Here is a 26,240-nt window from a genome sequence, read left to right as displayed (position 1 = left end):
GGACAAATGTCCTTGACAGTTGAATGTATTTAATGGCGCAGACCAGGAGCCACAGGATGCAGCTGCAGGCAGAAGGCCAAGCCGGGTTCACAGCTCATTTCCAAGGGGCAAGGTCGAGAGTGTCTAGGCCAAAGACCAACTCCATCCAACAGACAAGCGTAGTCGTTCAATCGGTTTGCAGCTGAGTTTTCCAGTACCAAGGGAGCTCCATTTTCCCCAACGCCCCGAGCATTTTACCAATCGTGAGCTGACTGCATTATGTTATAACCCCGCTGGCGTGGAGGTCGCCTTCAGTTTTTTTTCTTTTCTGTACCACTAACATCGCAGGCGAGCTTACCTGCTCACTTTTAGTGGAGACAAGAAAAACACACTAACTTACACACAGAATTTCAATTTCTTTGACACGTTTTTGTTGCCGTTCGTTTGCAAAACGCTCAACAAGTGCCAGGATGCTGAGCAGTGGAGCCCGAGTATCTACTACAGGCTGACGTGCACTCAAAGAAAATCTATGCTCTTTGCACTTAGGCACCCATTGAGTCTAAGTGTAAGAAAATTTAGCTAGTTAATATAAACCTACCAAAATGTAGATTTGATAAATATGAGTTCTTGGTAATTACACAAAAGGTTTTACTTAGAAAGGCTTATACTTTCAACACTTCCTTTCTTTCCGATTGAAAGTCACTGACGATTATTTTTATGGGACCATCATAGAAAATGATATATATTTTTAGCTGAACCAGTTAATGATTTATGTGATTACCTCTTCTGGAAATCTAATGTAAGGAGTGTGAATTATGATTGATTGGCAAAAGTAATTAGCCCATCGTTTAGTTTGTTTGCAAACCTACGAAGTAGGAGTAATTTATTTTTTCCAGTGCAACAGAATATTGGGAGTGTAACAGACAAGCTTTGACTTTTATGGCCCCCGGAAAATCTCGTCCCAACCCCCTTGAACCTGCCATTCTGGCACCCCATCTGAGCTCTCTGGCCACTGCCTTGTCTGCTGCTCGCTGCTCGGGAAAACTTTAGCAAATTGCCATTTTGGCATTTAGCTGCAGAAGGCGGAGACGGCACCCCGCCGCCAGTTTTCTTACATTTGAGAGATTATTTTGTCGTGGTCCTTTCGCTTTTCGCATTTAATTCCCTTCGCCCCGCCGACCCGACGCCCCGCTGCCCTTCCGCCCACCACCGATCGAAGTTCGTGGGCCGCAGTCGAAATTCCGCTTGTAATTTGCATGCCGCGAGTGCCACACCCACTCGCCCAACGCGCGCCCCTTTTCGCAGCTCTTTACGCATTTTCGTATCGTTAGGGTTCCCGGTGACTTTTTGCGGCCTCCCGCCTGCCGACGTAGAATAAACAATGCCCGTGCCCCCTCGACAACTTCCTGTTTCCTGTGCCACGCAAATTTCCAAGTAGATCCAGACCCACAAACATCAACAGGCGGGCAAACAACCCGGGCAACCTTTTCTCATTTCCTTTGTGAGCCCGAGTGTAGACGTCCTATATATAGTATGGGTATAGTATAGGCGCAACTTGTTGCTGGCTGTTGCCTCCCAGCTATCGCAAAAAGCAATTTCATGCCAATGCGATGAATTGACAGCGACAGCAGGAGCAGCAAGTGCCGGATAGCGAGCGAAAGGAGCGACCTCGTCTGCTGCCGCCGGCGTTTGATCCTGATAACCCAGCACACACGGGCGGACAGGTGTACCATATGAGCAGATGGAGCAGGTGGAGCCGGTGGAATATGTGCCATACGTGGGTTCGGACCGCCTGCCGACGACCTCTATCCGTCCAATCCATTCCAGATGCCCAGCTCTTCATTACGCTTATGGGGCAGGACGCACAACGGACGCATCCGGTGGCGGAGTACGGCCACTCACATCCTTTAATGCCACTAACAGGTAATAGGTTTCTTTGCTTTTACAGGATACCCGATATCCGTTTCTTATTTTCACATATTTCGAGCAAATGAGCAGGTTAATAATGCACGAAAGAATAATGGAACTAAGTTTATATGTCTTTGCCGAATTCCTCTCTTTCTAGTTCGATATTAAAATATTAAAAGAAAGTAGCATTATAATTGTTTAACTACTGAGGATGAACAGCCCTCATGTACCATGTTCTTCAAGTTCTCTCTTAAATGTAGCAGTTGATAAATGGCTTTCAAGAATCTCATTTCATTTACTTTACTACAGTGACACGTTGACAGTTAAGTTATTCTTACGGAAGTTAAGTTTGAGAACATTGGTGTCCATTGGAATGCTAGGGTATGCGAGATGTCGACTTGGCCAGCGCTGCTGATGTTTACCTAGTCCCTCGTTCCACCGTGCAAATAATCATACTTCAAAGGCAATAAATCGTTATTTAAATTTCATTTTCCACACTGCTTAAAGTTTCATTTCGTAAATTTCAGCTGCGTCGCCGCGCCGGGAATCCCTGCCAAGGATCCAGCTGAATCCTGGCTGGCGGTGGAGCAGTGGGTGGAAAGTATGCTTTAAAAATTCGGCTTATTTGGTTATGAATCCCCCGAGAGTGACGGCTGGCGGCGCGAATATTTCTTCATCTGCCATGCGAGAATACCTGAGTGTTTGTTTGTTTGTTTGTTTGTGCGTCTGAGTGGCCCGGCCATTTTTTCTTTTTTATTTTTCGTTTTTTTTTTTTCATTTTGAGGTGGCTTGGCACTAGGCACACACATCCACACACTCACAAGTGTGCAGATGGCCAACAGCTTTTGGCCCTAAAAAATTGTATGTACTCTGGCATCCTTTATGATCCCTTTTCCAGCTAGCTCTCAAGGTATTGCCTGCCCGTTGCGGAGGACAGAGTAATCCGTTCGGAAACGTAAAAGGATAATGCAGTGTGTCGTTATCCCGTGTGCTATATAATCGATGGGAAATTCGAGAAACGATGGCCATGGCTGTCCAGCTGGACATCTTTAACAAGGTTCTTAATAACTCATACCTGCCCGCGTTTAATTAACACAATATACATATATTAACACAATATCCACCCCAAATTTAATTGTGCGCCTGGCATTTAGCTGTACGGCATTTACCAGCTTAAGCGGGATAATGGTTAAGCTTTTAATCGATTTTTGTCGACTCTCCAGCGACTCGATTATGATTGCGATGCGGCAAGAGATGCGGGGTCATGGGCCATCCTTGGAACCCTCAATGACTTCCGCGCGCCCAATGCCAACGTTGCTTATTTTCATAAGAATTTACACTGCCCCGGAGGCTGGTGCTGCTGATTAAGGAATGGCTGCGCCGGGTTGGGGATATTCATTTAGGCTTGTTTATTGAACTTGGAATTAGTTTGATTTGGCCACTGACGACCACGGCGAAGGACGAAGGTGAAGCGAAGCAATCTCTGCTCAGAAGGAAACCATTTGCATGATGATCTGCGGGCGGCAGCTCCTCGGTGCGTTAAATGTAATAAAATAAGCTCATTAAAATTATGAGACCCAGCAGGTGGCGGGGTCGGTGAGCCGTCAAAGTTTCGCCGATAAATCTCTGGGAGAGAGGTTGGTTGGCATGGCATTGTCAGGAATGCGAGTCCTCTGATTTGGGCCATCAATCAGAGCCGGATTGTCAACTTTTCAGCATCTCCGACCGACATCTTCGTAAGTTAATTACGGCCATCCAGCGACTGCCGATTGATTCTCCGTTTCTCGGAAAAACCAATATTGTGTCGGAGTGTTTCGGGTCGCAGGAGCGTGAAATCCGGCCAAGTTTCGGGTGCGATTGACAACAAGCACTTAACACATTTCCACCCGCGTGCTGCCCCCGCTATAATGAACCACAAGTGCGCAACAGCTGAGATCTGAGGAGGACAGGACTTCGGGACCAGCCGCATCAGTTGGCATTGAATTTGCGGCTGCACCCCGTGACCCCTGACCCCTGCAAAGGAAACACAAGTTAGTTACAGAGCGTCCTTGTCCTTTATTTATCGAATGAAGAGATCGAGTCGAGGGGAAGGGAGACAGGATGGAGAGGCAGGCGGAGGTGGAGGAAAGTTTTATACACCAAACAAGTAATCGGATTTTATCTCCGTGTACTCTAATTAATTTGCTTTTCTGCAGCCTCATCTCGGTGACGGGCAAAAGCGTACAATTGTGGATTATACCGTGCAACACAAAAATGATTCTCCGTTGAGGGTTCCCTTCAGTTGTACAGCGCTGCTTTGCTTTGTCTTTGTTTGGAAAAATATAAATATACATCGATCTTTACGCATATACATATATTAATATATATAGGTTTTTGGTTGGATATCTATATAGCTACGCTTTAAGCCAATTGTCATGGTTAAGTGGTAGCGGTACAATTTCATCGTTTTCAAATGGCATTTCACAATAAATTCGGTGGGAGTTCATAGCTGGCTTTGATTCGATTGTGGATTCCTCAGCAATTTGATTAGCAAATCAATTTAGCCACGACCCTGGCGCACGCGGCGTATGCGCGATGCAGATTGCCACAGTGCGGCTGCGAAATGTTTGAAATTTCGCCAGCCAGCCAGGCTTTTTGCATTGCGTAGCGTTGCAAATTAAAACTTTCGCCGGAGCAACTTTCTGTTTTGTTTGCTAAATGTTAAAAATGATAAAGTGCACTCGACAGAAAGACGGACGTGAAGGATGTGAAGCGGAAGGAAAGGGGTAGAGCAAACATGAGTGCACAGCTGTCGAGTGCTCGACTTTGGACGAGCCCGGTGGCCAGGCCTTCAATCCCACTCTCGTTCGGATCCTCGCGTTCCCCCTTTAATGTGTAAGTTTGCGTATGAAAATAGTTAGAGATACGTTTGCTTTTGCTTGCCTTTCGCATTTTGTAAAAGGTATTTTTCAAATATAAGCGTATGAGTTCAGAAGTGTTAGAAGTTCCATCCGAGCACGGTCGTAAATATATGTGTATATGTATCTATCTCTAAATATATATATATATAATGTATAATATAGGTACACGTTAAGATACACATCAATATACTCGTAGTAACGTCTGAGTGAAGTACTTTGATTAAATGGTATTCTCTTTAGTTTCGCTTTGTTTTTATGTTTTTTTTTTTTTGTTTGGCTTAGACTAACAACAGTCAACATTCAACAGTCATTCCGATATGAGATATTCGTCAATTGGAAGAATTTCTTTGCGAAGCAGGTGGAGCGTTTAGTTTAGTAACCCTAGCCTAGACAATATACTTATCCGATAGAGGTCACGTGTATATGTATATGCTGCTTATGGCCACTATGTGTATACATAAATCAACATCTATAAAGTTTCTCTCGTCCTTTGGGAACTGCTCCTCAAGCGTTTCAATTGACAGCGCATTATTGGAATTGAAGTTATTCGCATTGGAACACATATCATATATGTATGTATATGCAAGTACGCATTAAAAAGTACACCTATAAATAAATAGTTCTATGGCCTCGCCCACTTGGAGGTTGCACACGCCTCGCTGGATCAATGGATCATTGGATCGGGCCTTATCAATCGTGACCTTTGTCACCCAGTTGGAGGAGCGTCTGGCTCCGATAAGCCGATCCAAAACATCCGCCATAAACAAGCCGACTATCGCCGAATCTGGAGGCCTGACCACAGCCAATGACTTGCCGAATAGCAAGACCCGGCATTAAACTTTTAATAAACGGAGCGCAACAAAGGAGATGAACACATCCCTCCGTCCGTTTTCTGCGGTCCCATCTGAATGGCATTTGGAATATTTCGCCCCGCAGCCGCTTTTGATAAAATTCTCTTTTGTATACAGTTTTGTGGCATAATTTCGCCCAGGAATGCCGGGCGATAAAACGAAGACATCGAGGTTGGCTCAGCACATGTGATTGGGTTCGCCTGGGGTATATCTTTATAGCACATGCAGATTCTCGCAGCTCTTCGACTTGGAGATGTCGCTGAGGCAGATCTTCTGCAGCAGTTCCTTGGCCAAGTGCAGCGATATGTGGGTGCGGGAGGTCTTCATCTTCGAGGCGGTGGCCTTCTTCTCCCGCTTCTCTTTCAGCCGCATCTGTTTCATAGTGTTAGAATGAAAAATGGTATAATGAAATGTTGTTAAATAAAGCATCTTCCCCCTGTACATTGTTGTAAAATAAAGCAGCATTTGTTGCTATAAATGTTAAAATGTATTTATAAAAGTATCTGTAATCAAGATATCCCTTTATTAATTTTTCAACCTTATCTACCAGTATCGGAAATATCTTACTTCGAGTTAAGTAACAATACCCAATCACCTAATCAAGTTTGCTGACCGAGTTTCCTTCGGTCCCGCTTACCGCACCATTTTCATTAATTAGTGAGCCGATCCGGAAGCAGGGCCAACGTAACCCAACCCGAAAACCAACCCAACCCGCAGCAGCGCGGTAAATCCATTTAACTCCATTTCCTGCACAATTTCGCCATGCATCGGTGGGTTGCGTGTGGTTGGCACCTTGCCCCAACGACCGCAGCCCCACTGCCCCACTTCCTCTCTGCACCGCAACGCCCCGCTTGTCCTAGCTTTCCACCTCCGACTCACCTGCTTCAATATGCCGACGAGCAGCTCATCGACGTTGTGCTGTATGCCGCTGGACGTCTCAATAAATTTGGCATCGCGTGAGGCGGCCAGGGCTTTGCCCTCTTGGGGGAGCAAGAGTGAATTGGGGAATGAAATGAAATCAAGCCATCATAATTAAGGCCCCCCGGACTTACCCTGTGATGTGATAAGCCGGGCGCGGGCCAGATCCGCCTTGTTGCCCACCAGGATGACAGCCTTGTCCTTGGTGTAGTTCTCCTGCCACAGGTAATTGATGATTTCCTCGGCCACGCGGAAGGAGCTGCGATCCACCACCGAGAAGACCACGACGCAGCCATGTGGCTCGTATGTGGATAGGGAGTTCTCCACGCTCATCTCGACGCTGGGATGGTCTATGAAGACCATGTCCGACTCCTCATCGTCCAGCAGCACGCTCACCGTCTTCTCGCCGAACTCGTCGTCTAAAACTCAGATCAGAATTAAACTCTAAAGACGACAGTGGCAGCCGGGAAGCTAGGGGTCAGGTACACACATAGGTTCCAGCTAGGGGTCACTCGGCTACTCACTGCGCTCTGCGAATCGTCCCCGAGGTACCCGGACCATAACCCGGACCCACTTTGGCATACAACTTACCCAGGCTGGCGTCATAGGTGTGCATGTACTCCGACGTCATGAACTGATTGACCAGCGCCGTTTTGCCCACGCCGGCATCGCCCAGCATCACGACGCGGTAGCGGGCGGGCGGAGGTGGATCCAGGTTCTCCGAGTCATCCGGCGTCGCCGGCAATGAGTCCACATTGGCATATCCCGCTCCGCAACAGCTGCCCTCGAAGGGGGATCGTTCGCTGGCCCGGCTGTTCGTCGAGTTGACGCTGGTGTTGCTCCGCGATCTCCGCGAGATGATTGAGTCGCCACAGTTGACCACGTTGCCCTTGCTGATGGAGAAGTGACGCAGGCGGTACAGGTCATCACTGGCCCGCGGATTGTACGGTCGCTCTGGAAGGGAACAGACTCGAGGACGCACATGGTCGGGAACTGAGACGAGGAAAAAAGTAAATTAAGAATAATCAAACACAGCTAATGATAAACAAAAGCATTCTCACCTGGTAACTCAAGAAAGTTCGATGTTCTACGCTGGCGACCGCGATTTGAACTCTGGAAGGCCAGTGGTCCAACATCGTCGTTTGAAACGATGGAGGCATTGGAGCAGGCGCTCTTCATCGACTCACGGGAACTTCGCCGGCTGGCCAAGTAGGCCAGTCCACCTTTGGAGCTGCCCCGGCGACGCGGTTTATGCTCCACATGGGCCTTCGGCTTGTTGGGCTTGCAGCCACTTAGCTCGTGGTCAGCATCTTGGGTCAGGTCACTGGTGGATTTGCGGTAGCGAAGTGAGACCACGCTATCGGAACAGGTACGATCCAGCGTGGAGTGAGAGCTGTGGAGAACCTGGTAGCCGGGATTGGAGGTGATGTTGATGGCATGGCGACGTTGGCGCCGCAATTGCGGCTGTCCAGCCTCGTGCTCCATTTCCGGCTCCGTAAAGCTAAAGCTGGTGGTGGTGTGGGTCACCATGGTGCTATTGGTATGCTGGGTACCCGTCTCGCCGGATTCCATGGACAGCTGCGTGCAGTCAGTGACGCAGGAGTCGCGTTTCAAGCCATAATAACTTCCTCCAGCCGAGCCTGCCCCTGCAGCCGCACTTAGGTTTCTCGCCTCGATCTTGCTGATCACCGGTAGTTCCCACTCATCTCTCTGCCGCTTGCTTGGTCCTCCTTGAGCGTAACCTCCACCTCCTGCTCCGCCCATGGCCATAGCCACCGCCATGCTCTCATCCACGCCTGTTGTGGTCAACTGGGGAACTGGATCCAGTGGGGTCTTTGTCCTCATTAGCTTTTTGGAACCCTGTCGTCGCGGCGAACTGGGAGGATCATAGTAGAGAGCTCCATCGTCCGGTGAGATAGGTTCATAGTACTCGAACTTCCTGCCGTGACTGGGACTCACTGCATCAAAGACGAACTGGCACTGCGACTTGGGACTGCGGGCAGTGGTGCGTCCACTGAGCAGAGATGCCGAATCATCTATCGATCCCGATGGGGGTGTCTGATAATAGGAGCTGGGCGTGGAGCTACTAACATCATCACAACTGTCTTGGGCAAATGTGGTGGTGATCTTGGGACTCCTCGGGGTATCGTATCCGCCATAGTTATAACTCGAAGTTGGACCTCCATGGTATTGCCTGTTAGGGTTGTCGAATCCAAATAACTTGTCGACTTGGGCTAACTTGGGATCTTACCTGGGCAGCTTGGGAGTGGCCCCTTTGCAGGGCAGCGGATTGCTGGCAGCTCGAGCAGGTACTTTGTGGTGCGAGGAGTGGGGATGGCCATAGGATCCTCCACCGACAGCTCCCTCGTCCCAGCTGCGCTGTTGCTGGGCCATTTCACGACTACTGGATGGTTAAACATGAATTACTCAGTGCACTAAGAGAAAAATCTAAGCATACCCAAAAAAACCTAATATAACATCTTGATAGCAGTTTATTAAGATAGTAAGGATAGTGATTCTTCTACTCTTAAGAATTCGAGTAAAACGTGTTCAAAGTAAATCAATTTATGCCTGTGCATGTGGCAGGATGATGAGATGAGTAGATGAGATGGTAACGACTCGCTGATGGCCAACTCATGTGTAAATATCATGGGCCATTACTCATCCTCATCATGCACACACACAAAAGTGCGTCCTGGCCGTCCGGGGCATTGCCCAAACGGGCACAAAGTAAACATAATTTATGGCTTTATCTGTATTTAATCAAAATAATGAAAAGCGGACCATAGAAGCCGGGCATTATAAAGACCGCGCCCACTCGCCCACAAGTCCGAGTAGCCCGCAAAAACAGGGCGACGAGTGTTGTGGCCGCAAGTCATTTTCCGACTTTGGTCAGATAGCAGGAAGACATAAAGACCCGGGGAAGTGCTCTATTTGGCCTGGCAATTATTGTTAAATGTGCGTTCTCCATCGGATGGTGGCGTAAGTGGCCGCCCCTATTATCGCTCCACATCCCCATCCGCCCATCCTCCGAGGCACCCATCCGCCCAACCACACCCACTAGCTGTCAGCACATTCACACACCACTGGATGCTAACTTATGCAAAAGTTGGCAACAATCCGCTTGCGGGAAACTTCATGTTGTTGTTTGGGGCGGTAACAAAGTTCCCTCTAATGGGATTTGCCAGCCTCGAGTTTGAGTTGCAGCCGCGAACTGTTGCCTACATTTGGGGGGCGCCCTCGGACTTGATTATGGCGGCAGATGGCAAGTGATGGCCATTTCTTTAGCTCCAATTGAGCCGGCAAGTGGTTTTCCATGCCCCGCATAGGGGTTATGTTGGCCAGCACTTTAGTTTTACGATGGCGGAACATCCCGTGGCGATTGCTGCACTTATATGAGGCAGCTCGCAGATCCCGTGCCTCATTGCTGCTGCATGCATATGCTGCAGTTGCCGCTGCTCCTGGCCGTTCACTTGGCTGTGCCCCCGGGACACGTGGCTCGTTCGAATTTCCACTTTCTACTGCTGGCTCACGTCCGACCTGCGGGCCATTATTATCTATCGTGTGTACAAATAGCCCTGACACCCACACCCGCACACAACACGACACACACATCCATATGCGTGAGTACGTGCCCATAAGGGAAAGCAAATAGTGCGGAATAACCGTCGTCGAATACCTGGTAGTTTACCTGTTGGATGCGGACCTTTGCGGTTTAGTGCCACTCGGAACTTCATTCCGTATAAAATTCGGCATATTTTTGATGATTAAGTTTCTGTTCCCTTCATTGGGACCACAATTGTATGTGATTTGTCAACGATTTAACGTTATAGTTATAATGCTTTTACTTTATGAGACAAAGTTTGCCAAACTTAAATTCGTAACTCAAAGTGACTTAACTCCTGCGTAGACTGCCTGGACTAAATTTGAATGCATATTCATGAAGTGAAAAGTTGGTCGTTTAAAAGTTTTCACTTGAGTCCTTAAATCTTTGAGACAATCTTTTCGTAAATTCCACTTACAAGGCATCAATTATTCGAGTGATTGATTCAAGTGTTTGGCAACTTGTTGTTTCACTACCACTGCCAGCTCTTCGCTTTTCCGTATACCCATCTTTTTTTCGTTGTATTTTGCATTTCACGTAATATAATGGCGTGTTGCCACCGCAACGAATCGAACCTAGCCGACCAATGGGGGTGGATTGGGAGGGGGGAGGGGGGATATGGTTCGAGGATGATAACAAAATGTTGACGGAAAAGTGGCCAAGAGTCCAGGGCTCACCTGACCCACTCCTTCTCGCTCTGGCCAACAGGTTTCGCCATTGCGAGAATCTGCAGACAACAAATCAATAGGAATATCTGTCGTTCTCGTTCACGTTCTCTTTGGGCGCATTCAATTCCTCAGCAGTTCGGTCCGCATCGGCTTTTTTCAATGCGGAATTGTGTATGCATAAAGGCCAACGAGTTGGGGGCCTTGGGGGATTTTTTGGCCAGCTTATTGTATTAGACCAGGGTCCTGATGCCCGGATGGGTTGCCGAGAAAAGGTAAGCTCGTGTAAGATAATAATTGCTACAGATTTCTGAATTATAAAGGAAATATGAGCCCTTGGTTCTGGCAGCAGATGGAATTATTGATGGATTCCATTGACTTTAAACCGAGTTGCGCTACCTGAGCCCATAACTTATGCATGGCAGGGAGCGATGTGTGGATAATTTGAATGGGGTTAAGCCCCATTTGCATATACAAATGCCAATGCGTGGGCTGGGCTTCAATCAGGTTTATGGCTTCGGGTCCGCCTGCACTGGCACCTCTTTGCTTTTCCGCTTTTCTGCTCTGCGCCTTCCGTTTTCCGTCTGCGGCTCTTCCTCTAGCGCCCTTGGTGCTCCGGCTGGCCATCATCATTTCTCATTCGAGTACAAGGTGGCCGGAGTAATGACTCTGCCTGCACGGACCGTCATTAAATTGCAGGCCTCCATCGCGTCATAAAGAAGTTCTCGGGACAACCCTTTGGTAAACTTTGCTTGTAATTAAGCCCGCACCCGTTAAACGCATACTTAACACCACCCACCCAGCCCACTATTCCCGACCCCAACTGTCCCCACCTTCCGGCCCAGCCACCCAAGCCGACGGGGCACTTTCACCCCCTGTCTCTGCTGTAAAAATAAACTGAGTGTGTGCACAACACAAACAGGGAAAGTCCATAAAACACTTAAGATCTAGGAGTACGAGTATGTATACGGCTGAGGGTGGAGTGGGGTGTTGCTGGTTCTGGGCTGGTCAGTTCGCAAATTACAAATCCTGGCCAAAGTCACGTCGCAAGTTGGTCATTAGCCGCCACTTGAGTCCCGAAGCTCCGCCCACGCATCGATTTTATTGCAACACATAATTCTTGAGGCCGGGGCCATTTGTGCAAATCTCATGTTGATGGCATATTAAGTGACCTCCGGGCCGCTTTTCAAACACACCAGCCCCCTCACTAAGCCACCCAAACAGGCAATCCACATTTGGTGCCCCAAGCGCCTGCCAATTTGCACTTTAAACGGCCGGCGGGTGGGCACAAAGTGACGTCGTTGCATAGACAGAAATGGCGCAAACTTACGTGTAATTAGACGCGTCTGGGCGCGAGGATTAGCAATTAAGCGAATGTCCTGTGAGCGCAACAAGTGCCGCTGAAGGAGCGGGGTATGCAAAAAGGACGAAGTGGCGTTGAAAGAGACACAGGACACGAGTAATCCCAGCTGGGGGCTGGGTGCTTAGGGGACGGGGGTGGGTGGCAATTGCCGTTTGGGGGCAAAGTGAGAGCAGCGCATAAATCAACATGTCAAATCGCAGCTTACAAAGTGCTGTACAAACACACACACACATAGATCCCGCGCTCATTTAAACACACCCACTAAGACAGAGGGAAACTCACTTTTACTCCGCGTGCCGCATTACTGTTTAATGTTTACCATTTTCATCAAATTTGTCGGATAATTCGGTCTGTTATAGCAACTTGGCTAATTGTCCAACAGCAACAATGCCACCACGACAAACATCAGCACACCGATACTGGTACACCATCACCATCACATTCACTAGCACAAACACCACCGCAAACAGCACAACACACACCGACGAGCAACAGTTTGCACGGCCAGCCGCTCGGGGCTTTCTGCACTTCCGTTTCCGCTGGCGACTGCCGCTCTCACGAACTTCCGCCCGGTCGAAGCTGCGGCGGCGGCTGCTCGAGCTGAACTGTGGTTCCCCCCGATTCTTGGCTGCCTTTTTCCTGGCTCCCGATTCCCGTGAATCCGAAGTGCTGGAAAAGCTCCGACGGTCGAGCTTTTCGCGGCCTTCCATTGGGCTGGAAAATGGAGCCGAGGAGAGCTAGCGAATGCAGTGGATAGCACTGCCGTTGCAGGAGATGATTGGGAAATCATCTAGCGGTTTCATCTTATATAATGCAAGTGGGAAAAATTAAACTTAATGTACTTCTATAATCGTGGCAAATTAACACCATAAATTAGCATTTAGAAAAATATTAAGTCTTAGTCACGAAACAAGAGTAAGACTAGTTACAAATGTCACATCTTTTAATTATAACATTTTAATTTTATTCAGCAATCATTTAGAAATCCTAAAACGTATTAAAACTTGTTTATCTATTCAACTAATTGTTTTAAGCGCTAATAAATAAATCGTGCAGCTATAAAGCATTAATTAATTTATTAACCATGGTATACATACTGTTTAGAATGTTCATAGCATCCAAAAATCCAAGTTTGTGATAAATAAATACTCATATAGGATGTAGGTTATAAAATCGTCGTTTTATTTTTTTTTCATTTTTTCTCTTTGTATGGCCTACTTGCTAATCTTATGGCTGCTTATATAATAAATAGTTTGGAAGTCTTCGGCTTAAGAACTAGAGAAACGACTAAAAAAGGTATTGGGGTATAGGACAGGTTAACAAGTTGGGTTGATGAGTATATGGGGTCAGTATGGGATAGCACAGTGGGTGAGCAGGTGTGTGGGTAGGTAAAGATGCTTTAGATGGGACTCTCCTCATTGATCCTTCTTACAGGTTGGCTACGCGGGAAGACAGCTCGTCCAGCTGCTGGTAAATGCTGGCCGGAAGATCGGCGCCCACCTGCGATTCGAAGTAGGTGCGAATCTCCTTGACCTCCTGCGACCAGAACTCCTTGGGTAGCGAGAAAATTTCCTCCACGTCCACCTTATCCTTCATGCCATTGAGGTTGAGGGCACCCTCGGCGGGAATGTGTCCAATGGCTGAGTCCACATAGCAGGATTCGCCATTGACCCTGCGCAGGATCCATTCCAGCACACGGGAATTCTCGCCGTATCCGGGCCACATGAACTTGCCCTCGGCACTCTTGCGGAACCAGTTGACGTGGAAGATCTTAGGCACCTGACCACGCTTCTCCATGCTCAGCCAGTGGGCCACGTAGTCGCCAAAGTTGTAGCCAAAGAAGGGCCTCATGGCGAACGGATCGTGCATGATCACCTTGCCCTTGTGCTCGGCCGCAGCAGTGGCCTCACTCCTCATGGCTGCTCCAATAAAGACTCCGTGGGTCCAGTCCCGAGCCTCATAGATTAGGGGCACTCCGGCGGGACGACGTCCTCCGAAGAGCATGGCGGAGATGGGCACTCCCGCTGGATCTTCCCAGGCTCCATCGATAATCGGGCACTGGGCGGCCGGGGTGCAGAAGCGGGAGTTGGGATGCGCAGCGGGCTTGCCGGAATCCTTGGTCCAGGGCTTGCCCAACCAGTCGGTGATCTGGACATTGGGAGCCAGACTGCTTTCCATGCCCTCCCAGAACACACCGCCATCAGAGGTGGAGGCCACGTTCGTGAAGATGGTGTTCTTGAAAACAGTGTTCATTGCAATGGGATTGGTCTCCATTGAGGTTCCAGGAGCCACACCAAAGAATCCATTCTCTGGGTTGATGGCACGCAGCACTCCCTGCGAGTCAAACTTCATCCAGGCGATGTCGTCGCCCACGCATTCCACCTTGTAGTTGGCTAACGAGGGATTCAGCATGGCCAGATTGGTCTTGCCACAGGCCGAGGGAAAGGCGGCAGTGATGTACTTCTTCTCGCCCTTGGGATCGGTGATGCCCAGAATCAACATGTGCTCGGCCAACCATCCCTCCCGCTTGGCAATGGTGCTGCCAATCCTCAGGGCGAAGCACTTCTTGCCCAGCAGCGAGTTGCCGCCGTAGCCGGATCCGTAAGACACAATAAGGTTCTCGGCGGGCTTGTGCAGAATGATGGTGCGCTCGGGATCACAAGGCCAGGATGGCTGCTCCACCTGTCCGTTGGCAGGGGCGCCCACAGAGTGCAGGGCGCGAACGAACTCCTCCTTCTTGGCCAGCTGGCGCAGGACAGCGGCTCCCATGCGAGTCATGATCCTCATGGAGGCCACCACGTAAGCGGAGTCCGTGAGTTCGATTCCGATCTTGGAGAGCGGGGAGCCCACAGGTCCCATGCTGAAGGGCACCACGTACATGGTGCGACCCTTCATGCAGCCGGGGAATCGCTGCTGCACTGCAGCATCCATGTCGCTGGGCGAGATCCAGTTGCCCAGGGTGCCCTTGACGCCCTCCACTGGAGTGGGAATCGTCTCCTCCCGCCGATCGGTGCAGATGAATGTGCGCGACTCGACGCGGGCCACATCCGCCGGATTGGTGCGGGCCAGCCAGCAGTTGTCGTACTTGGGCAGCGGCACAATGGTGCCAGCCTCCAGGAGGCTCTTGATGAGCATCTTGTTCTCCTGCTCGCTGCCATCGCAGATGTGCACCTGGTCGGGCTGGCACAGGGCGATGCCCTCCTCCACGAAGGCACGGACACCGGTGGTCAGCGAATCCACATTTCCATAGGAGATGGGAATGCCACGGATGTGGCTGTACAGACCGCAATTGTCCTGGCGCAGCTTGTGCAACTGGGGCAGACCGCAGACATTGCCGGAGCTGAAGAGCGAGAGAGAGAGGAAGTGGGTTATTAAAATTGCAATTTAATTAACTGACTTCGATAGTGGGACCCCCAAATAATAAACTGCATTATAAATTAATTGCCATTAAAATCCCCCATTGAATGCGTTTCGAGTGACCTCTTTCATATATACTTACATAATTTTGCTTTGTTCAATGAGCTCAGGCATTTTGTGTGTGTTGTGTTTTATGAATTTCTCTCGAAAAAAAGTTTGGAATATTTTTTTTAGATTTTTTTGCGCGTGAAAGAGTTTTTGGCACTTTGCTTAATTCGCTTATCACAATTTGAGTAATTATCACAATTAGTGTTCTACTGTCGAGGACTTTGCGTTCATATGTTCTTCCACAGTTTTTTGTCAAACATCAACTTGGTTTTCAGACCACTGAAAGTAGGCTTTTCACTTGATCTTTCCATTTACTCTGGCCACGAGTAACTGATGCCAACTGCCCCGATCCGGGGCCTTTTATACCCAGCCGGCGACGCCTGGCCATCGAGGCGACTAGAACAAGTCGGCCGATCGCCTCGCAAATCGGGTTTTACGATCGCCTCGCCGAGCGAGAGGGTCAAACTCCGGACGAGCTGATTGGCTGCCGGCGGAGGCTCGGCGATTGTTTTGGTTTTTCACAGGCGGCAGCTACGATGAGTTGGTGGTGGGTGAGTGGGGGGTAGGTCGACGGAATGGGGGGCATGGGTATACAGATACGTATATGGGGTATGTCCCCACATGGCAACAGCAGAGTGTTGTTTTCATGTGGCGCTGAGAGCGTTTTCTAGTGCGTTTGCATTGATAAGCGTTTGTTGTTATTTTAAACACCCTGATATTTGCCAGTTTCGCGCCGTTAATTTAATTATTCTGTTTATGATTTTATGCGATACAAAATATGGCCGCTGCGAAAATAGAAACCAGTTCACGGACAGCTGAGGCAACAGCAGTTGTTGTTCCCTGCAGCTGGGTAAATTCTGGATGTGCTGCATTGGCCACAAATATAGCCACGTTGGTGCAACATCGAATGGTGGGCCACATCACACGCGCCCTCCTACGCCTGCTGACCACATGGGTTCGCCCCTCGTTTTTGGCCATTTGCCAAATCGAAAAAACTTTCGCTTATTTGCAGAATCGGTGACGGAAAATTTGTATACTAATCCGCCCGCCACCCTCGCGGCATCCAGATGAGCCGCGGGGCCTCCCCAATTGGCCATGGCCGCCTTGGAGGCCAGTATTCACATTCATGTGACTCTGGGGGCGCACCAAGAATAGCATGGCCCGGATGGTTGTCATGTGGCCACTCTTGTTTGCTTGTGTCTGGGGAAGGAGAAATGAAGGTGCTGCCGATGGTGTGACTTTGTCCCCCGAATCCAGTTTACCAGAAGCCCCAGAATCCTCTGGGTACTCGGAGAATAAGTTCAACAGAAACAGTCGGGAAAGTTGCACGTAAATATGGCTCTGTTTTTCATTGCTTGTTTGAACATGTATTTGGTAGCAGTATTATTTATATTATGAAATCAAATTAACGCTTGTCAACTCTAATTTAAAACTTCAAGCTAACTTCAACTTCATAACAAATAAGCCAAATATAATTTAAATTAAAACTGTTTTAAATAATTATAATAAGCCGCTCACTTAGCCTAGACCCAGAAGGGACTGGCGCCCAACGTCCTTGGAGAAACCTGTTCAGATGGTTGTCCTTGGTCCTTGACTCCCCCCTCTTACATTCCCCAACCCCTTTTTTGACTCCCTTTTGCGAACAGTCCAGTTGCGAATTAAATCGAAATCGTCTACACGCGTTGCCGTGATTTTCGGTTGGTTTATTTATAACTATGGACTTGTTTTTCTAGTTGGGCCTGATAATCTTCATCATCGGCGCTAATTGCTGGACCCAGACTTGGACTCGGACTCAGACACTAACTGCTTCGCTCCTGTTCTCACCTAACCGCCATTTGGCGCATTTCGATGATTCCGGCTTTTTTGGAATTTACGTCAATAGACGATCGATTCGCTGAATATATGCATAATCAATAATGCGATCGGTTGAGATGAAGGCAATGGGGATGAGGGGGCCGGTCGGGTTATCAGTGGACGAGCCTCTGAGCTCGTCTAAATATAGATCAGACCCGGATTTGTACTGTCGACCAGGAAAACTTTCCGAGGGAAAACATCAACTATGAGGATCTTTGCATTCCCCATGAACTATTTTTAGGGATTCGATTTCTGAGCTATTTGGCCTTTTGGATTCCTGGCTTACTAGCTTCTTATCACTGTTCACCCCATAGTGTACATCACACCACACGCTTCGAATTTAGAAATCAGTCCTTGGCAACCCAGCCAAAATGGCAAATGTTCACCCATAAACTTTACTTTTTTTTTGGCTTTTTCTGGCATTTATTTGCTTGTTTTTCATCGCGTCGATCTGTTGATAAGTTAGGTTAAACGGCATTATGGATTTATACGCTTGTTTACGCCAATTGCGGACGGGCCTCCGCCGAGGCGACCACTGATAAGACGCGTCCAGGCCACGCCCCAAACCCAATTTCGATGCCAATTCCATTCCCGAATGGGCACAAGTCGAATTTCGCTATAAAAATCTCGTTCGTTTCGTTTTATTTTAGGCAATAAGGGGTCTTAGATTAGGAAGTAACCTATGGAACACACACATCACATGTCAGCAACACGCGCCTTCAGCTCCCTCAGCTCCTCGGCCACGGGACCTGGCAGATGGTGACCCACCTGCTCCTCGAAGTAACGCTCTATGGCACCCACCTCCTGCTCCCAAAAGTCTTTTGGCAGATCGAAAAGCTGGTCGAGATCAATGTTTTCCTTCAGACTATCCAAGTTCAATGAATTCTTGCTGGGCAGGCGGCCAATGGGAGAGTCCTCAAAGCACTGCTCGCCCTGCACCCGCCGGAAGATCCAGTCCAGGACTCGTGAGTTCTCCCCGAATCCGGGCCACAGAAACTTGCCCTCACTGCTCTTGCGGAACCAATTTACGTGGAAGATCTTGGGTACCTGGCCCCGCTGCTCCATGCTCAGCCAGTGACCCAGATAGTCGCCGAAGTTGTAGCCGAAAAATGGTCTCATGGCGAAGGGATCGTGCATGATCACCTTGCCCTTGAATTCAGCGGCTGCCGTGGCCTCGCTCCTCATAGCAGCTCCAATGAATACGCCGTGCTTCCAGTCTCGAGCTTCGTAAACCAAGGGAACTCCACTGGGACGGCGTCCTCCGAAAAGAATTGCGGAGATGGGCACTCCTTCGCTATCTTCCCAGGCGGGATCAATAATGGGACACTGAGAGGCGGGTGTGCAGAACCTGGAGTTGGGATGGGCAGCCGGCTTCCCGGATTCCTGTGACCACAGTTTACCCAACCAGTCCGTGACAGTCACCCCCTTCAGCTGATCCTTCTCCATACCCTCCCAGTAGACACCACCATCGGATGTGGAGGCCACGTTCGTAAAGACAGAGTTTCGGAAGATCGTATCCATGGCTATGGGATTGGTGGCCCTCGACGTTCCGGGGGCCACGCCAAAGAATCCATTCTCCGGGTTAATCGCTCGCAGCACTCCCTTCTTATCGAATTTCATCCAGGCGATGTCATCACCCACGCACTCCACTTTGTAGCCAGGCAGGGTAGGAGTCATCATGGCCAGGTTGGTCTTGCCGCAGGCTGATGGAAAGGCGGCAGCTATGTAGATCTTCTTACCCTGCGGATTGGTGATGCCCAGTATCAACATGTGCTCGGCCAACCAGCCCTCTCGCTTGGCAATGGTGCTGCCAATCCTTAGAGCGAAGCACTTTTTGCCCAGCAGGGAGTTTCCACCATACCCAGATCCATAAGATACAATCTCATTTTCTGCTGGCTTGTGCAGCACAATGGTGCGTTCGGGATCGCAGGGCCAGGATGGCATTGCCTGGACACCACTTTTGGGCGTACCCACGGAATGCAGACACTTGACGAACTGCCCATCCCCAGATTGCAGATAATTAAGCACTGGATTGCCCGCCCTAGTCATGATCTTCATGGACTCCACGACGTATGGTGAATCTGTGATCTCGATTCCGATTTTGGAGAGGGGTGAGCCCACTGGACCCATGCTGAAAGGAATGACATACATGGTGCGACCTTTCATGCAGCCGGGGAATCTTTCCTTGATCGCCGCCTGCAGGTCCTTTTCGGCCATCCAGTTACCCAGCATTCCCGGCGTGGCCTTCTCCGTAACCGGTACTGTCTGCTCCTTCGAATCCGTTGAGATGAAGGTTTTGCCCTCCACTCGAGCCACATCCGCTGGATTGGTTCTTGCCAGCCAGCAATTCTCGTACTTCGGCAGAGGAATGATGGTTCCCTTCTTCAGCATGATGCCCTGGAGCAACTTGCTCTCGCCCTCAGTTCCATCACAGATGTGCACCCTTTCCGGTTGGCAGAGCTCCACGCACTTTTCCACGTACTGTTTGACGGCAGGGGTGAGGATCTTGGCATCTCCATACTGAACGGAGAGAAAGCGACAGGTCAAGCGGAAGTTCAAGCTCCGGTGTGGGGAAACCAATCTGGAAAAAGAGCAGTAAGTTTTTATTTTAAAGGGTATGTGTTAATATGCTTGTTGTATAGTGTATAAATATATATTCTATCAGAGAAAGTAAACGAAATAATGTTGAAGATTAGCCTGGATAAAGATACGGTTTGGTAAAAGGGTAAATACAATTTTCTACCTATTTATACAGCTAATGATAACGACCTTTTCAGATACTCTACCTACAGCTACCGCCAGTCGTGTAGCCGACTAACCGAAACGAGCACAACTGTACCCCTTGGCGGACCTCGTAACGTGAATTTCAAATTCTAAGCGGTAAGGCACAGCCGGTGGAAAAGAGACAGCGCCGCGAAAGAAACGAATACAAATAAAATCCAAATACAAACATAAAAGATACAGCCAAACTGGCTGATCAGCTGTTCGCCGTCTGGTCGTTCAGGTTTCGTTGGGCTCCACCACTCCAAACTCGAGAAACTTGCTCGCCGCAATTCGCACAGAGCTCTGCGATCCAGGGAGCGAAGTCGGATGGGGGCTACCATAAAGGGGTCCCCAGTCGATGCAACCTTCGTGTAGCGGCCAGTCCACGTCACTTTCATTAGAAGCAGGTTCAGACGGAGCTCCCCCGACAGCATGATGCAATCTTTCATCATCATTTTTTTGCGGCATGAGCAACTGCTCTTTGGGCTCTCTGTTTTGGTTCTGCAGATAAGCGAAGAGCAGGTAGTCTGGTCGTGGTATCGTATCTACATGGTAACCCTTGTTTCCAGCGGAAATCGTTGAGATACTTGTAGACATACGTAGTCTGTGGGTCAGAAACTCGAACAGTTTTGGATGTCACTATCATATGCCAGACGGCTGTCGGTTACATGGGGTCCAAAGTCCAGAGATCCCCCGCCTCCGAGTCACCAGCGGAATAATCGCTTACACGCGCTCAGGGTTGCCCCACTTGTGACGTCAGTCGATTGTCTGGCGAACCGTAGAAATACCCTTCGAAATTAATGCATGTTTTATATTTTGAAACTGCGCAGTTTTCTCCATCACACGCTCTACATTCGTATTATAGATAGCTACATATGTAGATAGGTATACCAATCTGGCCTGGTCTATATTAGCATAAGTCGTCTGCATGGTCGGGGCGTGTGAGGTGAATGATAAACGGCAGCGATGTCTCTCCGTGTCTCGGAATTGCCAATTCTGGGTAGTAAGTAGTAGAGAATGGGCAATTAGGCAGCTTAATTGAATGAAAATCAAAATTTAATTCAATCATATTAACTGGCTTTTGTTTTGGGACTTTATGGCCAGCGTCTGGCTTTTATCGTGGCTCATGCGTGTGAGAACTTCAGTTACCAGCCTCGGAGGCCGTGAAACCCTAGTTAAATAGCCCAACGATATTTATGACGGCACTGATACTGATAAGTGGGCATATTGGCAAACCGCTTGAATCCAAATCGTACCGCTCCACTATCGCTGTTGACACCAGCAGCTAATTATTTGGGCAGCATTCGAGTTGTCGCTTTGGATTTGATTAGGGACACGCGCCTCAGTTGGATGCTGAAAATCCGCTGCGTATTCGATTCTATTTTGGGAGATAACAGAGAGCGCTCCGCTTTCGAGGAATTTCTTCTGGCCTTTTGAAATGGCAACTACAGAGCCTCCTCCCTCATCCCTGTTCCCTAATGACGCCACCAATGTTGACCCTCCTATTTTGGCCATACCAAATACCCTGCCTTTCTGGCTTCCCAGAATGTTTCACTACTTTGGTACAACATGAATGAGTAAGCACTTCGAGTGTATTTCCCACTTCGTGGACTTCCTCTTGTCGTTTACGCATTCATTTGCGCTTTTTATTGCAAAAAATACGCATTAAATACATTCGTCGAATTTTCAGCCAGCGCGTGTTCCACTGATGTACCATATGTGTGTGTGTGGGTTTTTTTTATATGGAAAAAGAACATATCAGTCTAATAATAGTACGGTTAGTGGTATACGAAAATGTCCACCCAAAACACTTGGCAACAGTCATGGGGGTGTCAGCTGATTCAACAGATTTTCCACAGCCAAAAACTGTACTTGCAGTCTGATGAAATAAACGAAACTGGTTTCATCGGAGGGTTCATTAGCCTTGCCCCTCTGCCTCAGATTCGATGAAAGAACCAACCCAGCGCCCAGTATCTGAAATTGAAGGCGAAGGGCGGCCACAATCTGCGGCTTATCAGCTGGAGGACCCAGTAGACCATCGAGGAGGGGTGGGGAACACCATTTTATGGATACTTAAACTAGAGATGGGATACTTTTCATAAAGGCAAAACATGCGCTTGATATTCTTAAATTCTATGTGAGCTACTAAAAGTGGCTGTGACGCGAGGTTTGGTTAGAGGAAAATCTCTTATCAGTTTCGCAAATGCAAAGTTTTCCGCTGGAAAGATTGTTATCCGCGTCATCATAGTAAACACACTTGGTTGCACATTCCTAATAAAACATTGTTTATTATTAAACTGTTTGATTATCACAAAGAACAAAACACAGCATGAGTAATTACACTGGTTTCCTTGTTCTTTAAAATACCTTTGTTCCCAGAAATGTCTTCTCCCAGTAAAATGCGCAGAAAGTGCTGTGGGAAATTCAGTCTGAACTGGATTATACGGCACCCAGTCTGGAGGATGTTTTATAAGCACTAATAGAATGCTCATTACCGCATATCAAAGTCCACAGAGAGTGGAAGCAACTAATTTCGTATTTTGTTTACCGACTGATAAGCGATTCCAGACTGCCCACGCTTTCATATACGAATATACATATGTACTTGTAGATTAAAGTGTTCCGCGAGTGAAATACTGTGTATAAGGTAATGGTTGAATGTGGGTCTGGGTCTGGTCTGGTTTATTCCATCGGTTACATGCAGTAAAATCTACTTGCGAAAGCTTTGCGTGCAATTGAAATTGGTGGCAAGCGGCTTACTCGATGAATGAAATGATTCATAGTATATGTAGAGGAAATGCAAACAAATCGTCATTATATTGGGGAATCTTATCTAGAAGTTTCTGGGAATTCTGGGAAATTGTGGTAAACAAACCATTAACTGATAGGTAATCATTAGCAGACTATGAGCCTGGTTTCCTTCATATTTTCAGCAAAGCATTCGCTGATCGATGGGGCCTTCCAAAAAGCTGCGTGTGCCATTCAACTGATAAGCGGTATTAACCTTTATTATATTTAAGAAATTGTTTTTATTCCTCGCCTGCATAAATAATGCTATTTGCTATGGCAAATTCGCGAACGGAGGCTCGGCCTGAAAAATAGATTCATTGGCTCGCGTCGTCAACAATAATATTATTCATTTGGTTGTCACTTCATCGACGTCGCTGTATCTAAAGGTTATCATCAATGGCAGTTCCATGAAACAAAAATGTATCTTTCGGATACCTCCAGCCCATACACAAGTGTTATACTTTAGTGTTACTTGCTGCACTTCCCCTGTAAGTGGGTGGCTTTATGGCAAAAAAGAGGCTACAAAACACGCCACCCGATCAAAACAGAAGCCAAAAGTAAAAACAGTCAACAGGCGGCGACAACTTCGAGACATTGTTGCTAGGCGGCCTCAAAAACCCATACATGCAGCGCTTTGTTTTTATTTTGCCCGCCTAATGGCGTCACACATACACAAAAGAGAGGCAGAGCCAGTTGGACAACTTGCCAGCGATCGCACACACACAAGCACAACGCCTCACACTGAGAAAATGAGTCAAAACAAAACTGCAAAAATAATAAACCGTCTGTGGGTGGGGAGGCTGGTGGCGGAGACGGGAAGCACTGATAAAGACCGAAACAAAGGAAACGGCGGCAATCGCCAAGCTTTTCATTGAACAAATCTTTTAAGAAAATAAGTAGTGCATAAACAAGAGCGCCCACCACAGAGAACTTATGGGGCTTTGGTCAATCACCTGTCGCCTGAAAGTAGGCAGTAAAAATGCTTCTGTGCCCGCGACGAACTATACCTAAGCTCCAATGCACTTAAAGAAATTATGCACTTCCAAGTTTATATAAATACAAATTGTTTTTAAAAGATTAATTCCACCATTTTTGAAAATATTGAGACGACCAATAAGTTGGCTTCAAAACGATAGTACTTTGTATAAGCTTTTGAGTATAAGCATGAGCTTTTGCCGAGAGATTATCTCTTACTCATGCAGACCACAGACACTAAGAGATTAAGAATATATAGCGACGAGTGCAATGATCTTGGGAGCTTTATAGATGACATTAACATTGATGGCGGTGTTGTTGGGGTTGATTTTGCCACTTGTTTACATGAATGAAAGTGTAACGGAGGCTCTGCGACTGGCAGAGTGTGGAATTTTCCCGCCACGCGATAAGAGTGATTCAATACTATTAGCATGACATTTTAGTTGAGGCAGGTAAGTTACTAGGCAATGGCATCTACTAAGTTGGATTAACCTTAGGGCGTGTAATCCAAGTAGACGACTGAATGCTATTAGGCGATTTGCGATACCCATTTATTTAGAAACGATGGGTATATTGGTTCGGCCAAAGCCAGTTTGGCATTAGTATAAGTCATTAAGAAATAAGTGATTTGTTAGAAACATTAAAGTTACTTCTTATCAGCAATAAGTATACAATCAAAAATAGTTTAATTTAAATTAAATTAAATAGACACATTTAATATTTATTAGCCATCTATAGCTGATCTAAATAAATATGTAGCAAGCTGATACACTTGATTGGTATATTTTGCTGTGTGATCATTCCCCTTAGATAAGTTTTGTGTTTAGTATGAAGTGCCTTTAAAGTGATTAGATTAATTACTGTCAAATAGTGAGTTCTGACTGAAATAAACATAATATCTAAAGTTGATAAGCTGTTGAAAGTATCACCTCATAATAGGAATGTCTTGCTGTTTCTTTTGTATAAGCTACACGGTATTAGCCTGTCTTAAGCACTCAAGTTAATGGATTTACCACTCGACTGCAAGCTGTTAAAGTATCCCCTTTGGGGTTTCGCCACCCTGGAATCCCGCCAATCCGACGGAATCCGAATCCGAACCCGAATCCCATTAGACTCACCCGCATCGCAGCAGCTGCGCGCCTTTGAGCAGCATTCTGTCACCTGTTCGTGTTGGCTTTCACTTTCTAATTTCGCCCGCTAATACTCTTGGCAGCTAATGCAGTTGCAATTTTATCTCCGCCTTAATGAATTTATTGCGCTTTGTTGGGCCACAGGGTTCCTCTGTTAATTTGCTGAAATTGCCGACCTAATTTGAATTTATCTCAGCCTCGTCTGCAATGCACTGGCCTCTGGATGTCTCTGGCGCACTTGTTGCGCTTCGGATTCAGCTACAGCCACGGCAACAGATTATGTTTCGGATTTGGATTCAAATTCAGATTCAGATTCAGATATAGCGGAGCACTTGTTGCTGCTCTGGCACAACGAGCCAAACTGACTTTATGCGGCACTCGCTGCGCTCAAGTAACATGTGTGCGCAGACAGCCGAGCATTTTGCTTGGGCCTCAGCTCCGTTCCCTCGCTCTCATGTGAGAACGATCCCATCCCATCCGATCCGATCCGATTCGATTCGATTCTTGCCGCTGAAGCATATGGCCTATATGTTTTGCTTTCGCTCTGATAAGATAAGAGCCCAAACTCGGCGGCCGTTGCATTTGGGGCTCGTGCTACGTGCCGCCCACTGCATATGCAGCAGGTGGTTGGGAAAAGCTCTGGGAAACTCGGAAAACACGCCCCCCTTTTGCAGCACACCGGTCTGGCGGGTCCTATTTTGCAATGTCTGCGCTGTTATCACACCAACTGCGATTACTACATCGCTGATCAGCCACTCTACACATTAAAGTAAAAAGTAAAATGAGATAGAGATTATATAAGAACAATGAACAATTTCAGTGGAAAAAATATTTAAACGTAAAATATTATTATTATTAAAGTACATTTTGTAATTTTTGGTTCTCTTTGCAAATTATTTTCTCTTACCCTGCACTTTTCTTATCATTTTAGCCATATCGTGTGGCTTCCATTTGGGTAATATCGTTTTACTAGGGCTATCATGCTTATAGACCAGCACAATTTACGATGCTGCTTTCCAATAAAACCACTAACCGAAAAACCAAGTTTTGAAGGTCATTCAATGGAACTCTTTCT

General features: G+C 47.7%; 3 protein-coding genes across 11 annotated transcripts; all 3 read right to left on the bottom strand.

Annotated features, from left to right (window-relative positions):
- Nucleotides 1–3,922: 3,922 nt before the first annotated feature.
- LOC117137534 lies at nt 3,923–12,776 on the bottom strand. Of its 9 annotated transcripts, none has more exons than XM_033299021.1 (7): nt 12,471–12,776; nt 8,808–8,960; nt 7,618–8,750; nt 7,148–7,549; nt 6,691–6,981; nt 6,518–6,618; nt 3,923–6,010 (listed from the first exon to the last, which is right to left on the bottom strand). In XM_033299021.1, exons 2-7 carry the CDS (start codon nt 8,948–8,950, stop codon nt 5,852–5,854), a joined length of 2,229 nt encoding a protein of 742 aa, XP_033154912.1. In that variant the 5' UTR covers nt 8,951–8,960; nt 12,471–12,776; the 3' UTR covers nt 3,923–5,851. The 9 variants fall into 9 exon arrangements, with proteins under 9 accessions (XP_033154912.1, XP_033154919.1, XP_033154917.1 ...); XM_033299028.1 differs by having other exon boundaries at nt 6,691–6,975; XM_033299026.1 differs by having other exon boundaries at nt 8,808–8,957.
- Nucleotides 12,777–13,349: 573 nt separating this feature from the next.
- On the bottom strand, nt 13,350–15,991 carry LOC117136755 (phosphoenolpyruvate carboxykinase [GTP]). Its single transcript, XM_033297791.1, has 2 exons — nt 15,688–15,991; nt 13,350–15,528 (listed from the first exon to the last, which is right to left on the bottom strand). The coding sequence occupies exons 1-2, from the start codon at nt 15,717–15,719 to the stop codon at nt 13,617–13,619; spliced, it is 1,944 nt and encodes a 647-aa protein (XP_033153682.1). The 5' UTR covers nt 15,720–15,991; the 3' UTR covers nt 13,350–13,616.
- Nucleotides 15,992–18,113: 2,122 nt separating this feature from the next.
- LOC117137006 (phosphoenolpyruvate carboxykinase [GTP]) lies at nt 18,114–25,534 on the bottom strand. Its single transcript, XM_033298192.1, has 2 exons — nt 25,154–25,534; nt 18,114–20,088 (listed from the first exon to the last, which is right to left on the bottom strand). Exons 1-2 carry the CDS (start codon nt 25,186–25,188, stop codon nt 18,204–18,206), a joined length of 1,920 nt encoding a protein of 639 aa, XP_033154083.1. The 5' UTR covers nt 25,189–25,534; the 3' UTR covers nt 18,114–18,203.
- Between the last annotated feature and the right edge of the window lie 706 nt (nt 25,535–26,240).

The sequence above is a fragment of the Drosophila mauritiana genome, chromosome 2R (genome assembly GCF_004382145.1).
Source record: "Drosophila mauritiana strain mau12 chromosome 2R, ASM438214v1, whole genome shotgun sequence".
In the NCBI taxonomy this organism is placed as follows: Eukaryota; Metazoa; Arthropoda; class Insecta; order Diptera; family Drosophilidae; genus Drosophila; species Drosophila mauritiana.
The sequence above is the reverse complement of the archived record's forward strand: the minus strand, read 5'-3'. Positions and strand labels throughout refer to the sequence as shown.

Excerpts from the sequence above, each read along its gene's own strand:
- LOC117137534 (XM_033299021.1), bottom strand. The coding sequence starts at position 8,950 with ATGGCCCAGCAACAGCGCAGCTGGGACGAGGGAGCTGTCGGTGGAGGA. Across the intron at positions 6,982-7,147 it reads CACCTATGACGCCAGCCTGG|TTTTAGACGACGAGTTCGGC; the intron begins GTAAGTTGTATG and ends TTCTGATCTGAG. Across the intron at positions 6,619-6,690 it reads CCGGCTTATCACATCACAGG|AGGGCAAAGCCCTGGCCGCC; the intron begins GTAAGTCCGGGG and ends TGCTCCCCCAAG.
- LOC117136755 (XM_033297791.1), bottom strand. The coding sequence starts at position 15,719 with ATGCCTGAGCTCATTGAACAAAGCAAAATTAT. Across the intron at positions 15,529-15,687 it reads ATTGAACAAAGCAAAATTAT|CTCCGGCAATGTCTGCGGTC; the intron begins GTAAGTATATAT and ends CTCGCTCTTCAG.
- LOC117137006 (XM_033298192.1), bottom strand. The coding sequence starts at position 25,188 with ATGCTGCTCAAAGGCGCGCAGCTGCTGCGATGCGG. Across the intron at positions 20,089-25,153 it reads GCGCAGCTGCTGCGATGCGG|ATTGGTTTCCCCACACCGGA; the intron begins GTGAGTCTAATG and ends CTCTTTTTCCAG.